The sequence below is a fragment of the Hypanus sabinus genome, chromosome 3 (assembly GCF_030144855.1).
Source record: "Hypanus sabinus isolate sHypSab1 chromosome 3, sHypSab1.hap1, whole genome shotgun sequence".
NCBI classification, from domain to species: domain Eukaryota; kingdom Metazoa; phylum Chordata; class Chondrichthyes; order Myliobatiformes; family Dasyatidae; genus Hypanus; species Hypanus sabinus.
The window spans coordinates 130203994-130221819 of NC_082708.1; the positions used below are offsets into that span (position 1 = coordinate 130203994).

The following is a 17826-nucleotide window of genomic DNA, read 5'->3' on the forward strand; positions in this document are numbered from 1 at the left end:
ATCTGCCAATTAACAACAGGTTCTTTAAAGCAGAGGGTAGATATCACAATGAATAAGTTGGATTTGGGTTGCTAGGCTTGATGACAGTAAGTGCCATTCAAATGTGCACAAAGATTGAATCCCATTTGTCTGTTGTATACTGTGGTAAACTTATAGATAGAGGTCAATTTTAACAATATGCATTTTCACTTAAACAATAATATTTTAATATAATAAATGATAAGATTCAAAGGTTCATTTATTTTCAAAGAATACCACTCTGAAATTCTCCGGGTAGCCATGAAACCAATAAAGGAAAAGAAAAGAAAGGTAGTACGATCTTAAATTCCCACCTCCCTGCAAAAAAAAAATGAACAGGAGCAGAACAGGCACATCAACCCCCAAATCCACACAAGAAACAAGCAAAATGGATCGGACGCGTTGCCTCCCAAATCCCCCATTTCAAATTACTCTCTATAGAGATCACATGCAAATGTATTTCTTTACTAAAGATTTTTTTAATACCAAAAGTACATGATTTTGCAGAATGCTAATAAAGGTTTAAAAATTGAGTTGAACAGAAAATGAAAACAAAGTTAAGCTCTCATTATGTTCAAGTTAGTTGATGATAGAAAGCTAGGTGAGAAAGTAAACTGACAAATAATCAACAGTGAAAACAGTGGGATTGACTGAATAAAATGGTGGAAGAGAAGATGTTAGAAAATGTGAAGTAATTCATTTAATAGGAAGAACAGAAATGTATTTTATTCATGGTGATATACTAACAAGTTTTTAATATTAAACAGTGTCCATGCACATGAAATACAGTTATAGTACAGTAGATTCTGGTTAATGGGATACATTGGGACCAGGGCATTTTGGCCCAATTAAGTGGCTGCCCCAATTAGTCGGTTTCATAAAAATAGACAGAGATACTTTATTGATTCCAAACGTAATTACACTGTTACAGTAGCATTATAAGCACAGAGATATACAAATATTAGATGAGAAGTAAGAAAGAATTTTAAAAAAAGTTACCTCAAACAGTCCAACAGGAAGGGGTCATCGCTTTCCCGATTATAGATTGACTCATTATAAAGCCTAACGGCCGAGGGTAAGATTGACCTCATATAGCACTCTTTGGAGTAGTGCAGTTGTCTCAGTCTATTAGTAAAAGTGCTCCTCTGTTCAGCCAAGGTGGTATGAAGAGAGAGAGAGAAACATTGTCGAGAATTACCAAGATTTTCCAAAGGGTTCTTTATTCTACCACAGCCTCCTATAACAGAGCCAGCCTTTCTAATCAGTTTATTGACCCTGTTGGCATCATCCATGTTAAAGCCATTGCCTCAGCACACCACCACATGGAAGATTGTACTGGCAACCACAGACTGGTATGACGTGAAGGAGAGGCCTGCATACTCCACAAAGGACCTCAGTCTCCTCAGGAAGTAGAGGCAATTCTGACCCTTCTTGTACATGGTCTCTGTGTTGGTGCTCCACTCATGTCTGTTGTCCAGGTGCACCCCCGGGTACTTTTAGGTCCTCACCACATCCATGTCCTTATCATCAATATTAACAGCTAAGACTTAGTCTTCCTAAAGTCCATCACCAGGGTCCTGTATTCATCCTCCCTTTATATACCCAACAATTGCTGCTCAGAGAATTTCTGCTGATGACATGGCTTAGTGTTGTATCTAAAGTCCGAGGTATACAGGGTAAACAGGAAGGGGGTCTATATAGTCCTCTGTGGGGCCCCAGTTCTGCTTATAGCCATGTCTGACAAACAGCTCTGAAGATGCACAAACTGTGGTCTGCCAGTCAGGTAGTCCATTATCCAGTATACAACAGAAATGCCAACCTGAGATGAGCAGAGCTTTTCCCCCCAGCAATGTGGGCTGTATGGTATTGAACACACTTGAGAAATCATAAAAAATAATCTTCGCAGTGCTGCCCTGCTTATCCAAATGGGAGTAGGCTCTGTTCAGCAGGTAGATGACAACATTGTCGACTCCCATGTGCTCTTTGTGGGCAAACTGCAGGGGATCAAGGGCTGATCTGACCTGGGGTTGGAGGTGAGCCAGTCTTCATGATGCATAGGGTCAGGGCCACTGGACAGTAGTCATTCCAGACTTGGTCGGCCCTTCTTAGGTACTGGCACTGTGCATGATGTTTTCCACACAGTCCGGACCAATGTCCCAGATGTTGCAGAACAAAGTTTAGAGTCTGCCTTCAATGCCTTTGGTGGTACATTGTCTGGGCCTGTTGCTTTTCCTGACTTTAGCCTCTTGATTGCCTGTATGATTTCTTTCTTAGATAGATTGGCACAGTTGATGTCCAAGTCTGATTGTGCGTCTAAAAGGAGATTCTGCAATAGGTGGTCTGTTCAGAAGCTCATTGAAGTACTGTGCCCAACATTGGAACTATTCGTCTTCCTTAGTTAGGATGTTTCCATCTTTATCCTTCAGCTGGGTGTTGATCTGGTTGAATTTGTGAGCTGGTTTCTTGGTAGTATCATATAATTCTTTCATATTTCCATTTGCTGAGGTTTCTGCTTGGGATGCAAGGGTTTTGATGTACTGTCTTCTGTCCCTCTTGATGTTTCTCCTTGCACCTTTGTACACTCTGTCATATTCTCTCTGTGTCTCTGCTTCCTTGTTCCTGATTCTGCTTCCACTGCATTTTTCTATCAGTGTTCTCCTCCTGTTGATTGTTTCTATTGTTCCTGGTGTAATCCACTCCTTGTGCTTAAATGTCCTTTTTCCTAGCCCTTCCTCAAGTTTCATTTTTTGCCTCTTTGACAGCAGTCCATTCATCTTTGATATCAAGTCCTCAAGTGCCTGGAACCAGTTGGAAAGTGTGAGGGAAAATCTATGAGCTGTTTGTTTGTCTTTCAGTCGCTGAATGGGTGGTACGTTGCTTCTTTTTAGCTTCATCTGTCTGATCCTGCATCTGCACCATGTTTTACTCTTGTATCATGGAGTATTCTTCAAAAATTCTTTGAGATACATGCTAGGTCAATCTGGTTCTCTGTTACCTTGGTTGGTGCTATCCATGTTTCCTTGTGTGGGAATAAGCTTACTCCAATAACCAGCTCAAAGTTAGCACATTCTTGGTCATTTCTCTGAGACTGTGTTTTCCCCTCACCTGTTCAACCAGTAACCTTGCCTATTTTGGTATTAAAATGTTCCATGTCAATGGTCAGGTCTTTTTCCTTCCCTCTGCTGATTACTCCGTTTAGTGCTTTGTAGAACTCGTCTTTGTCTGTTTCATTAGTGCATTTGTTGGTGCTTAACATTGTTATCTTCCTGTACTTGGTTTTAAAGCTAGCAGTGATGATTCTGAAACTGATGGCTCTGTGTGCTTCTGGTGTCATCATGAAGGCTACACCCTCTATGTGGTGCATCATTACTCTGATGGCCTGAGTATATGATACTTATCCTGTTTCTCAGTCGAGTCTCTCCAGATGATGTCCATCTTGTCTCACTCAGTCCAACAATTGACTGTTTGTATCTTTTCATCACATTTGCTATGATGATGGATTTTCCTACCTGGTACATGGTTCTCACATTCCAATACCAAAGGTAGTCATGGACATTGGTAACAAAAGAGGTGTCAGCTATGCAGGATCCTGATGACTATCTCTGCAGTGTGTCATGTGCTCACTCAATGATGAGCCTCTTTTTACAAAGTTGATGGTATGGTTGGAGTTCATCAATGTTTCTGTAATCCATTGTATCTACTGTCCAGGGGATTGGCCTATACAGTTTCACCAGAGTCCTGTTGGCCAATCTTGCCCGTTTCCACCTCTCAGGATGTACGTAGGGGTTGGACTTGGAGAGGTACCTAAGCAATACAGTACTATAAAACTGCATTAGTTCCTAATTGACGAAGCAACACTAACTTTCGATTGACTGTAAATGAACAATATCAGCACAGACACCCAGTGTAGGTAGTGAACTGCCTGCAAACAGTGCTTTCGATGACTGCATCCTCCAAATCTTATTTTTCATTTAACATTCAAGATGATTATCAGTACCTTCAAATTCTTCATAGTTCCTAGCTGTTGAATTAGTGAAATCATTTCATTTTCACTCTCGGCCACTTCTGGCATCTCCAAGCCTGAATGTTTGAATCTGCAATGAGCAGTACAGTTCTGACTTGTCCTACTGTTTATTACTCACCAACTATCATTAACAAAATTCACTGGGTTTTGAACACAAACACACAAGTGACACTATTTAAAAACTGTTCCCTCTAAGCACAGTGTACTGTCTAAGGACCACATGACGTACACACAATTGACGCTACTTAGAAAATGTTTGTTAACAGTCTCCTGCCCCAATTAAGCAGCATAGTGTCCCAAATAAACAAAGGGAATCCCAGCTATTTTCTTGATTTGTTTTTGTCCCAAATATGCAGTGACCTTGATTATCCACTGGCCCCATTAACTGTAATTGGCTTATCACTTCATATATTGGCTTTAATTGTGAAGGGATAAAGTACAAAAATAAGGAATTCTTGCTGGAATTTTATGTGGATTGCTATCTGCAATTTTACTCTCTATGTTTAAGATGTCAATGCAGCTTGGATTCAGCAGATTTATACTTAGGAGAAAAGGTGAACTCTTTGATAGCTTAACAGGGTAGGTAAAAAGCTATTTTCTCAGACAGGGGAATGTAACTATAGTGCTTGGACTCATTTTAAGTATCTGTTCCCTTAGGATTGATTTTTTTTTAAATCTATCTCAGAATAGGAATAGTTCATTGAGCATTGAGCCTGCTCTGCCGTTCAATATGTCACCTTTGACTTTGACTTTGCCACAAACGTGCAAGAATTAAACGTTAATAGAGAAGTCTTGAAAACTGCAACAGTTACGCAGTTTAGTTCAGACAGTACTGCCTTTAATGCCTCTGCTCAACAGTTTTGGCTTCATGATACCTCACACAGTGGAGAAGAACATTGATGAGAAATTGCTGAATATATTCAAAACTGAATTATTTGAGCAATTTTTTGGAGACATTAAGGAAATCAAGGGAGAGAAGACATGGGTGAGAAGATAGATTTGAGACAGAGGATCAGTCAGGAATTACTGAATAGTAGAGTAAACTCAAAAGATCAAAAGTTCCACTACATTTGTTATTGGAATGATCTCAATTGAAAAACACTTCCCTGGTTTTGTAACACCAAGAGATGTCCTGAAGTATAAAGACAAAAAAAAGTCTGCAGGTGCTAGAAATTCAAGCAATACACACGAAAAGCTGGAGGAACTCAGCAGGCCAGGCAGCATCAGGACATGATGAAGGGCTTTGGCCTGAAATGTCAACTGTTTACTCTTTTCCTTAGATACTGCCTGGCCTGCTGAGTTCCTCCAGCATTTTGTGTGTGATGCTCTGGAAGTATGTTTGATTGTCATTGTAAAGTCCTTATGTAAATACATACTTTAAAAACTACTGGTTATTTCCTCTAGAAACTTTCTTCTCTGTTCCCTTACAGTTCACCATGAGTGATGTTAGATTTAAAGAGGCAAAAAAAATTATGGGATAAAATATTCATATCACATTTGAAGAGCACAAAATACATATTTCCAGCAGAAACACTGGTCTTGCATATCTATCCTGTAGTGGGCTTCACCTTTTTGGCAGTGAAGGTTATTTATCAAAATGACAATCTTCAAAAGATGTAAAGAAGATATTTAATTTGGGGTTATATTTAATTAATGGATTTAATTCATATTTAATATACTTAATTTGGGAGATTATATTATCTAAAATGAATGAGATTCCCACTATTTTTAGTGTGCTATTTTTCAGTGTAGTATATAAGTGAGTTGTGCTGAACAGGAAATTGCCAGGCTTGTTTGCTGTTCTCATTTGTGGAATGAAATAATTGATAGGAAACAACATGTCTGGGAATTGCCTTGTAAATTGCTGCACAATGTCTGCTAGAACTGCAAATAAGGCAGGGAGAAGCTGATCAAAAACTTAGATGAAATATTTGCTTTGAGAATGCACCAAATGTCTGAAATTATTTCTAAACAGTGATTATTTAATCTGTAGATGGATTCCTTCAAAATGGGTCAAGATTTTGTAAAGAACTCCCCATCCAGTTTGGACAACTGGCAACACTTTGACTTTGCCACAAACATGCAAGAATTAAATGTCAAGAGAGGAGTCTTGAAAACTGCGACAGTTACTCAGTTTAGTCCAGACAGTACTGCCTTTAATGCTTCTGCTCAACAGTTTTGGCTTCATGATACCCCACACAGTGGCTGTCAGAGTCACAGAAGCCCTTCAACAAACACTAGCAAGCTTTTATCCTCTGTAAAACATGAACCTTCAAAGAGAGAAAAGAGGAAGACCTCCTTAGAACGAGAATCCATTCTTTTCATGAAAGGAGTCATGGATGAATGTACACATATGGGAAATTTCTCAGGTATTTTAAAACATTTGATTCAAGTTGATGTCAGAAGTTCTGAACCTGAGTAATACATTGAAATTGTATTTGGTTTCATTAATAAATTAGAAATGCAGACAATTTTCTTACAGCTTAGTTGTTAAATTCATCGTGTGGTTACCCGATCTCTGCTGAGTCATCACTTACCATTTTACAATTGTTATCTGTATCCAAATTGGAAAAAAAACTGCATGCAAGCTCAGTTGCTGATATGTATCTGATTAACCCTGCAAAAAGTGTTTTTCTCACTTTGAGGTTACCTGGCGTTAGTTCTACAGGTAATGAATTCTTTGATGGAAAATCACAAGTTTTTAAGTCTGATAACCTTTCTATTTAAATACTGAACCATTGTCATTGGTCCACCTTAATTACTCCTATTTGAACTTTGTCACTATTACCTTGTCTCTCTCATTTATAGCATTAGTCACATTGTTGTCTAGTGTTTGAACTATCATTGAAGTCACGGGAATAATCTAATTTATTAGCTGATACTGTTTTTATTTGCAGTGTAAACTCAATTACATTTTGGAATGCTGCATGAGAAGTGGTTAGGTCAACTATGATTGTAGCCTAGTAGAATTGTAGGATTGTAAAAGAATGAGAGGAATCTAGTTGACACTTGGCAGAGCTAGAGAGATTCAATGTGAAATCTACTGTAAGACCACAGAGCTACAGAGGAAAGTTGCTGAATATGAAAGAAGCAGATACATTTCTGGGCACAAGGACGTGTTAGGGATATGGGCAGATAATTTGATTATGATTGGTCATGAATAATCATCTTTCACAACACCATATTTGTGCTATGTCAAGGCTAAAGTGCTGAATGCTCTTTTATTGCTCCTCCATTCTCAGTTTCTGTTTTTCTAATGAGGGTAAGCATGAGGCAATAAACCTGGACAAAATAACATTGGGTACGATGCTAGATATTTTACTGAACAAGATAGAAATAGATCGAATGAATGGGTGGTAATTTGGAAAAATGGCTTTAAAAGTAGGGGAGCATGAGGTCATACACTTCAGCTGCAGGGATTAAAAGACAAGTTATTATCTAAATGGAGAGAGACTACAAATGAGTGGAGTATAGAGGGATCTAGATGTTCTTGTGTATGAAACACAAAAAGTTAGCGTGCAGGTGCAGTATGTAATGCCATTTGTTATTAGGGAGTTGAAGTTTAAAAATATTGTACTGTTAAAATTGCGCAGGTGATGCCATATCTGGAGTACTGTGCAGAGCTTCAGTATCTTTATTTATAAGAGATGCTGATATTGAAGAAACCCATAAATGAGTCACTTGGCTAATTTCTGCGATACGAGGTCTGTTTGCTATCATGAATGCTTTTTTTAAAAAAAAGTTCAATCTCTATTCTTTGTTATTTAGAAGAATGGAGAAAGATCTTATTAAAACATGTAATATCCTGGTGAATCATTGGTGGGAAAGTTTTGAACAAGCAACACAGTTAAAAGATGAGGAGGCAGTCTTTTAAAAATGAGATGTATAGTAATTTCTTCTTGCAGAGCATAGCAAAACTCTTAGATTTTCTACCCAAGAAGTATGTGGAGGCTAGCTCATTAAAGGTATTTAAAGAGGAGATAAATGCATTTTCATGTGATCAAAGAGTGGACACTAACTATTGATAAAACAGACTTATGTCTTTTAATGGCAAAAATTAGATAAATGTTTTAAGTAGAAGTAGGGAGTTACCATTACTTTGCAAGGAGCAATACATTCTATTGTTTCAGTTAAGAGAATTATACCAATTAACATTTGATGGGTCTGGATTGCCAGCTGAAAGTACCTCTTTCCAGAAACTTTAACTAACTGTTCTTTGATTTAAATTGTAGTGCCTGTAGACCCTAGTCTAATCATAGTGGTACAAGCAAAAGAAGATGCTTACATTCCTCGAGCTGGAGTACGGAGCCTTAATGAAATCTGGCCTGGATGTGAAATCAGATACTTGGAAGGGGGTCACATTAGTGCCTACCTCTTCAAACAAGGCCTCTTCAGGTAGTAGTAGTAATTTTTGGGACCTAATTTGCAGTTTCTTTCTGTAGCAATTGCATGACCTTAGCTCAGGAAGGAGATGAGTACCTTCCCTCACCTGACTTTACTATTTTTTATCACTATCTATTTGTATTCCAGTTTTTGGACTTTACTCTGCAGATAAGATCATGGATGCATTAAAGACAATTAAAGTCATTGTTTGGTTGGCATGAGTGAATGAGAAATTTATTTGAAGAAAATTGAGTATTACTCTTGTAGAACTCTGAGGTATTTGCCAAGTTTTTGAAATTAGTTTTCAAAAATTAGGTTTACAATATTATTGTATGTTATGATTGTATACTTCAGTGATACATTCAGTTGTACTCAGTCTTGCCTGCCTTGCAATAAGACTGTTGATGATTACTAAAAACAAAGGGCTGAAAATAATCAGCAGAGTAAGCAACCTCAGTGGAAAGAGAAATAATTTTTTACAGAATATTTTTACAAAAATCAGTAAGTGAAAATCACTAGAAATATGCTGAATTAAAAGAGGAAATTGAAAGACTTTGGAAAATGAACAAGGTATAGATTGTCCGGATAGTAATATCTACAACTGGCATCATCCCAAAGGCACTGCACAATAACATTAAACAATTAGGGCTACACAGTAATATGTACATAAATGTTCAGAAAGCCACAATACTAAATACCACTAGGTTAGTCTGAAAGTTCCTAGCAATTGACAAATGAGCATGCTTGGCTATATCCGTAGCTCAGATTTTACCAGCTTGAGCTGAAAGAAAAATATAATAATAATAATAAATAAATAAATGTGGCGACCCACTTCCTGCGCAAGCGAACCGGCTCACAAATAGCCAGCATGCGGGGGGAGACTTTGGTAATGCACCTCTGACATCATTTCTGCCTAGAGTGGGCGGGCGCTAAGGATTAAATGCCAGCGTCGCGAAGTTCAAATAAACTAGTCTCCAAACGACTTACCAACTGTGTGTCGTTATTTCAGCGCTGTGTGTAGCACATCACTACATTGGTGACCCCGATGGTCCAAACGGGATTTGGACCAAAGATGACCAACTCTTCATCTGTTCATGCAGTTTCGCTAAAACTGCCAACTTTCTGGACGCTGCGACCACGCGTGTGGTTTAGCCAAGCAGAAGCCCAGTTCCAGATTCGGCAGATACCTTCAGATTCCACGTGTTACTATCACGTGGTGAGCGCCCTTGACCGGGAGACGCCCGCCCAGGTTGAGGATTTCATACAGTCGCCCCCAGAAGAAGGCAAATATGAAGCATTCAAGCGCTGCTCATTGGGACCTTTGGTCTCTCATGGCGAGCAGGGTGCCCGCCTGCTTCACCTGGATGGTTTGGGAGGCAGACTGCCGTCAGCATTGATGAACGAGATGCTGGCCCTGGGTGACTGACACAAGCCCTGCCTCAAGTTCGAGCAAGCGTTCCTAGAGCAACTGCCCGAGGACATACATCTGCTGCTGGCCGATGCAGACTTCAGCGACCCCCGGAAAGTGGCGGCCTGAGCAGACGTGCTGTGGAAAGCCAAGAGGGAGAGCGTGGTGTCCGTCGGTCAGATTACCAGGGCATGCACCCAACAGCACACCAGACCAGGCCCGGCAGGGGGGCACACACAACACAGAGGCAGGAGTGATGAGGAGGCCAGTGAACAGTGGTGCTTCTACCACCAGAGGTGGGGCACAAAAGCCCACCGTTATCGCCCGCCCTGCAAGGGCCAGGGCCAGCTGCCGCTAATGACTATGGCGGCTGGCCACCAGGACAGCCTCTTGTACGTCTGGGACAAACAGTCGGGACGCCGCTTCTTGGTCGACACCGGAGCAGAGATCAGCGTCTTGACCCCGACAGGGTACAACACCCGCAACAGGAAGCCGGGACCCACCCTGAGGGCCACAAATGGCAGCACGATACAGACCTATGGCACCCGCACAGTGCTGCTGCAGTTCGGCACCAGCCGGTTCATGTGGGACTTCACACAGGCCACGGTGGCCCAACCACTCCTGGGGGCGGACTTCTTGCGAGCTCACAGCCTGCTGGTCGACTTGCAAGGGAAAAGACTAGTACATGCTGAGACTTTCCAGACGTTCTTCCTGGGTGAAGCCAAGTTGCCAGCCCCACACCTGGACTCCATCATGCTGTCGGACAATGAATTCACCAAAATCCTGGCGGACTTTCCATCGATTCTGACACCGCAGTTCATGGCAGCCATGCCCAGACACAGGGTACAGTACCACATTCCGACCCAGGGACCACCCCTCCACGCCCACGCACGAAGGCTCCCCCTGGAAAAGCTCCACCTGGCGAAGAAGGAGTTCAAGAGGATGAAGCAATTGGGGATCGTACGGAGGTCCGACAGCCCATGGGCCTCCCCCTGCACATGGTGCCCAAAGCAGCTGGGAGTTGGAGGCCATGCGGTGACTACCGCAGACTGAATGAGGCTACAACTGCAGACTGCTACCCCATGCCACACATACAGGACTTTGCAGCAAACCTGCACAGGGCAAGAATCTTTTCCAAGGTAGACCTCGTCCGGGGATATCATCAAATCCCGGTGCACCCTGAAGACATCCCCAAAACAGCACTCATCACCCCGTTCGGCCTGTTGGAGTTCCTCCGAATGCCGTTCGGCCTGAAGAATGCTGCACAGACATTCCAGCAGTTAATGGACGCAGTGGGACGCGACCTGGACTTTGCGTTCATTTATTTGGACGACATCCTTATAGCCAGCAGTAGTCGCCAGGAGCATCTGTCCCACCTCCGCCAGCTCTACTCCTGCCTAAGTGATTTCGGCCTCACGATCAACCTGGTCAAATGCCAGTTTGGTCTCGATACCATCGACTTCCTGGGCCACAGGATTACCAAAGACGGGGCAATACCTCTGCCTGCCAAGGTAGACGCAATCCGCCACTTTGCCCGGCCCAACATGGTCAAAGGCCTGCAGGAGTTTGTTGGTATGGTGAACTTCTACCACTGTTTCCTCTCCTCAGCAGCCTGTATCATGCGCCCTTTGTATACCCTGATGTCGGGTAAAGGCAAGGACATTACTTGGGACGAGGAGGCCGTGGCTGCTTTCGTTAAAGCCGAGAAAGCCTTGGCAGATGCCACGATGCTGGTGCACCCCAGAACAGACGTTCCGACCACCCTCACGGTGGACGCATCCGACACAGCAGTCGGTAGGGTGCTGGAGCAGCTCATCAAGGGGCGCTGGCAACCCCTGGTGTTCTTCAGCAAGCACCTACGACCACCTGAACTCAAGTACAGTGCTTTCGACCGGGAGCTGTTGGCACTGTATCTGGCAATCCGGCATTTCAGGTACTTCTTAGAAGGCAGGCCGTTCACCACATTCATGGACCACAAACCGTTGACCTTTGCGTTCACGAGGGTGTCCGATCCCTGGTCAGCTCGCTAGCAGCGACATCTGACCTACATCTCCAAGTACACGACGGACATCCAGCATGTCTCAGGAAAGGACAACGTCGTGGCGGACGCACTCTCCAGACCAGCTGTCCAAGCCCTGTCCCTGGGGGTGGACTATGCAGCACTGGCGGAGGCGCAGCAGGCAGACGACGAGATGTCCAGCTATAGGACCGCAGTCTCGGGTTTGCAGCTGCAGGACTTCCTCGTATGCCCAGGAGATAGGACCCTCCTGTGCGACGTGGCTACCGGCCAACCTTGCCCCATCTTCCCGGCAGCCTGGAGGCGGCGAGTTTTCCACTCCAACATGGTTTGGCACACCCATCTATCAGGACAACCATCCGGCTGGTCTCCAGCAAGTTCGCGTGGCATGGACTTCGCAAGCAGGTCAGTGAATGGGCCAGAACGTGCGCACAGTGCCAAACAGCCAAGGTGCAGCGGCACACTAAAGCCCCGCCGCAGCAGTACGAACCCACCCACCGGAGGTTCGACCACATTCATATGGATATCATGGGCCCCCTACCAGTGTCCCGAGGTTAGTCTCCTAACTATGGTAGACCGGTTCACAAGGTGGCCAGAGGCGGTCCCGCTCACCGACACATCTGCCGATTCCTGCGCCCGAGCACTGATCGCAACCTGGGTAGCACGCTTCGGGTTACGGCCCACATTACCTCCAACAAAGGCACCCAGTTCACCTCCAGCCTGTGTTCGGCTGTGGCCAGCCTGTTGGGAACGCAGCTACACCACACTACTGCCTACCACCCACAATCGAACGGACTGGTGGAACGCTTCCACCGTCACTTGAAGTCGGCTCTCAAGGCCCGCCTGAGAGGACCTAACTGGGTGGACGAGCTTCCCTGGGTCCTGCTTGGAATTTGCACAGCGCCTAAAGAGGATCTGCACGCCTCGTCGGCCGAGTTGGTGTACGGCGCACCCCTGGTCGTCCCGGGAGAATTCATACCAGCCACAAGGGGCAAGAGGAAGAACCTACAGCAGCAGTCCTGGACAGGCTACACGAAAGGCTCGGCAACCCGGCCCCCGTACCAACTTCACAGCACGGACGGACCCCAACCCGTGTACCCAAAGACCTGCAGAACTGTAAGTATGTGTTTGTACGAAGGGGCAGACACTGGACACCGCTACAGCGGCCATAAGAGGGGCCATTCAAGGTGATCAACAACAACAGGTCCACATACGTTCTGGACATTGGGGGGAAGAGGAGGTTTTCAAGGTGGTCCGACTCAAACCAGCCCATGTGGACTTGGCGCAGCCAGTCGAGGTTCAGGCACCGTGGCGCAGAGGCTGATCCAGACTGTGGACATTGGGGGGTGTATCGCCGGTTCTGGGGTGATGGGGGGGGATTATCTGGCGACCCAGTTTCTGCGCAGGTGAACTGGCTCACGAATAGCCAGTGCAAAGGGCGAGACTTTGGTAATGCACCTCTGACGTCATTTCTGCCTGGAGTGGGCGGGCGCTAGGGATTAAATGCCAGCGCCGCGAAGTTTGAATAAACTAGTCTCAAAACGACTTACCGACTGCATGTCATTATTTTAGCGCTGTGTGTAGCACATCACTACATAAACAATAAAGTTTGAGAACATGAGATGAGGAGTCCTTGAAAGTGAATCCATAGGTTGTGACTATAGACTTTAAACGGAACCATTTGGATGAATGGAATCAGCAACTTATCAGTAAAGCAAAACCAACCTAATTTCTCTTATTTTGTATCTTCACGTGGACCTATAATTTCCTTTGCTTCATTTGCATTCATTCAAATAATGTCTTGCCTTTTTCCTAAGCAAAAAGTTTTATCCCCCAATGCTTTCTTCATAAAAACATTTATGCTCCTCTCCTTATTCCAGTAACTCCTAGGTTTATGGCTTTGTATAGCTCTTTTATCTTTTATCAGCTGGAGAAAATAACCTTTCCCCAGAGAAACACCTTTGTTTTTTGTTACATACCAATAAGGAAGGCAGTTTGATTAATGTGTTTTGTGATCAGGAGAGTCAATGCATAGAGCATGTAATTTTTAAATGTAGTTTTACTTGATGTGTAAAAAGTGATATGTGTTCATTTCTATTTGCATTCATGTATGTTATAACTAACAAAAATTATGAAATGTTTGGAATTTCTGTAATTGTGTTAACTAGGGATTAATTTAGAGTTCTATTCCAGTAAGTCTTCACCATTTTTGTTTTATTCTTTGTGGAATATACACAACAACATGGAAAACAAAAAGCAGGACAAATCCAATCTAGTTAATTACTGGACAAATTAGTTTATTCTCAGCTATCAGCTGACAGTGGTATCATGTGGCACTACCTCACCAGTAATCGTTCGACGTGGCCTGTGCTGGGATTCTTCAGGGCCATATGGCTTCAGACCACATCTACCTTGGTCCAAACATGGACTAAAGAGCTGATTCCGGAGGTGACAAGAGTGATTGTCCTACACAACAAGGCAATGTTTAATTGAGTGTACTATCAGGAGCTCTGATGAAATTATTCAACAGTTATCAAAGAGTAAACTTTTTAATGACTGGAACTTAAAAGAAGTGGTTAACATTTTGGAAGGTTAATCATTATACCCAGGGCCCACTGTAGGAGTTCCACAGGTTTAGCATCCTGGGCCAACCATCTTCATTTGTATTGTGAATAACCTTCCTGCCATCAAAATGGCAAAGTGTTCATTTCCATTTGTAACTCCTATGTGTGAAATATTACATGCTTTCATTCTCCCAAGACAGCATTTGAGCATGGGGTAATAAGTGGCAGGTAACATTAATGCCACAAAATCCCAGCAAATGATTAATATTAAAGAGTTTGATATTATCCTTGACATTTAGTGGTATTGCCTTTGGTGAGGCTCAAAAATCTTGGCAGTCACTGAAAATCCAATGGAACAACCATCTAAAACTACTATTACAGATTGGGTAGCTTGTAGCCTGTGGTATGTGATATCTCCAATCACCTCTGCTTTTGTACCATGTACAAAACATTAGAAGGGAGTGTCATAGAATATTCTCCACTCACCTGAATGAATGCAATTCAGCTTACACTCAAGAAGCTCAAAATTGTCTGCGATTTAATTGGTAGTCTGCCCACCACCATGAACGGTAATTCCTTGTACCACTAGTGGCTGCACTGTGTACCAACTACAATGTGCACTGCCTAGATTGATCAGATTGCATGCTTCAGACCAACAAGGGCAAGGGCTTCAGAGATTATGTAGAGGAGCATTAATGTCTACGTATCCAAGACCCATGCTGTTCTGATGTAGAAGAGTAGTACTTATTTCTTCCTGTCACTGGGTCTAATACCCTCGACCGTATCTCAACAACAGGACTGCAGTGATTCAAGAAGATGGCCTACACCACCATCTCAGTAGTTGTTATGAACATAAGATAAATGCTTGCCATGTAGAAATGACCTGGTCCTGAAACTTTAATTAATAAAGTGAGACTGGCTGTGTATAATGATTATGGTTGAGAGGGAAAATAAATCAGCTATGATCGGCTGGCAGAGTGGACTTAATGGGCTGAATGGCCTGATTTTTGCTTTTATGTCTATGGTCTTATATAGTGTGTAAAAAGTTGACTGTGAGATATAATCGTATCTCGCTATGGTATATTTATTCAAAATTCACTTTTTTTGTTTACAGACGAGCCATTTATGATGCATTTGAACGATTCCTTCAGAAGTACTCCATCTAGCACAAGTTTTAATCAACCTCTGGTTTTCATTTGTGGCTGATGTCACTACACAGAGTCCTAATCACTGATACAGGGAATATCATTTATCAAGAAACTTCACACTGAAGACGGGGAGCATAATCATCTTCTATTAGTTGGAAGTTACTTAGTGAAAGTGAAACAAAAGAACTGTATACAACCTAATGCCATTATTATTGGTATCGCATTTCAAAATTTGTTGAAACTCAGTAACTCTATTCATCATTGGTGCAACCCTGTCACTTGATGAGTTTTTACATCTTACCAGTAAGTTTTATTAGATCTATTGAAGAGTGCTAGGCTTTATTTTTTGACAAATATCAACTTCAGGGAACACATGTACAAGAAAATACAAATGTAGAAACAATATGTACTTCCAAACTGACTTGATCAAAAGTATTAGTAATGCGTGTAATACCATATAAAAGGGAAGAATATGGTGCTACTTTGAGTTATATTGTGCCTACAGAAACTACAAAACTTGGAAGTCACAATCCACTTCTAGCAAAATAACATTTCTTTATTTAATGAAGAAATTGCAAATATCTAACATAAACTGAAAAAGTAATTACACTGCAATGTTTTCCTGAATATACACTGGAATTAAGATGTCACAGTAATCTAGTAATGATAATTGACTAACCATAGGATTCAGTGTTTGAAAATTGATTTTTGGTTTAAATTTTAGTGTATATTGGAGAACTTGTAACTAAAAATTATTAAAGCAGCTCAATGTCATATGTGAACTTTATAATTAAATTTAAATGCAGTATTTATGATTTTCATTAATAAAATTCATTAAAGATTGTCTGCTTCCTTTGTTTCAGGCAATGAAAGTGAGGAATATTTTAACACATTGCCATAGAAGTTCATAGAAATCAAAGTATATAGGGAATATTCATTGAACAAAACTGGAGAGGTACTTTCAGGATGTCCATTGCAAGGGGAAAAAAAAATCATTGCTTTTCATTATGTCTTTTTCCTGTATGTATATGTGTGTGTGTGTGTGTGTGTGTGTATCTGTTTGTGTGTGTGTATATCTCGCATAGAAACTTTAAATTTCATTACATCCAGGAGATTATGTGATCCCCTACTTACTTTTAAGACAATTTATGCAAAGTAGCAGAAATATTCTTCAGAATTCTGATATTAATACTTATGGTATTTTAGAATTAACTTTATTACTGTATCATTTCTGACCTTTAATAGAATTATAAAGCTTCAGCAACGTTGTGCTATTGCTGCTTAACTAAATATACATAATCATTTACATTGACTGTTCAAGCTCTTGATGCACTTACTTTAATTATTCAGCACAAGATTGAACAATTTCTTAAATGGGAGATCTAAATTATTCTTAACTCTAATTACCATTATAACAAACATTTATATATGTATAATAGTCTGTTAAGAGACCTTAGTACAGTATGTTTCACAATTTAACAGATGTGGTTAGTTAGACTCAATGAGACGTTCTGCATTTCACTCCTAGTGTAAAGACAAGGATTTCCAAACCAATGACATCAATGGTGATGGTGGGTTATGGGTGACGCATTCCATTATTTGACATTCATTTGGCACTTCATAGATATCAAAGTTTCTGCAAAGCATTTAGGTCATCTTTAATATTTTCATGTTTTTCCAGCTGAACTTCATAAGATTAAATTCCATCTACTCCAATGATAATTACGTCAGACTAAACCAGACTGATCAGCATATTGATGGTTCTTTATTCGAACTTCCATATATTGATTGTGTCAGCCAGGGCCTTGCTGGCAAACTTGCAATGAGTTCTGGTTTGCCATTTCCTTAGTAATGCAATTCTCATTTTCTGTGACCAGTCTTCTAATATCTTCTCTCTTATATCTATTTATATCAATGTCCACTTCCAATTCTATCCAAAAATGAGTTTTTTTTCTTCTTCAACTAATCTAAGCTCTGCTATTCTTTATCTAAAGGCTGCTCACTCATTTCCATTGTTTTCTGTATTCCAAGCCTTCTAATCCAGTTCTGAAGGTCCACTTTTCTATCATTTTTAACTATATTATCAGATATTATGTCCTACAGCAATAGTTATTGTTTACTGTCTTGTATTAGATCAATTGACAACAATATTAAAAGGTTTGCAAATAAAAATGAGTAAGGTAATAAAACTGAACCCTGAGAATAGACATGTAATTTTCTGTGTGTGTGTGTGTGTGTGCAACCTTAAAATTATATTCAATGGT

General features: G+C 41.5%; 1 protein-coding gene across 2 annotated transcripts in view; it reads left to right on the forward strand.

The window, feature by feature from the left end:
- Positions 1 to 16825, forward strand: part of abhd18 (abhydrolase domain containing 18) — a 61979-nt gene extending 45154 nt beyond the window's left edge. The window contains exons 12-14 of one of the 2 annotated variants that reach the window (XM_059965112.1): positions 6036 to 6411; positions 8275 to 8437; positions 15529 to 16825. In XM_059965112.1, coding sequence (XP_059821095.1) covers positions 6036 to 6411; positions 8275 to 8437; positions 15529 to 15580 — 591 coding nt within the window. In that variant the 3' untranslated portion in view covers positions 15581 to 16825. The remainder of the gene's footprint in view (positions 1 to 6035; positions 6412 to 8274; positions 8438 to 15528) is intronic. The other variant, XM_059965111.1, reaches the window with a different exon arrangement.
- The last annotated feature ends 1001 nt before the right edge of the window (positions 16826 to 17826 follow it).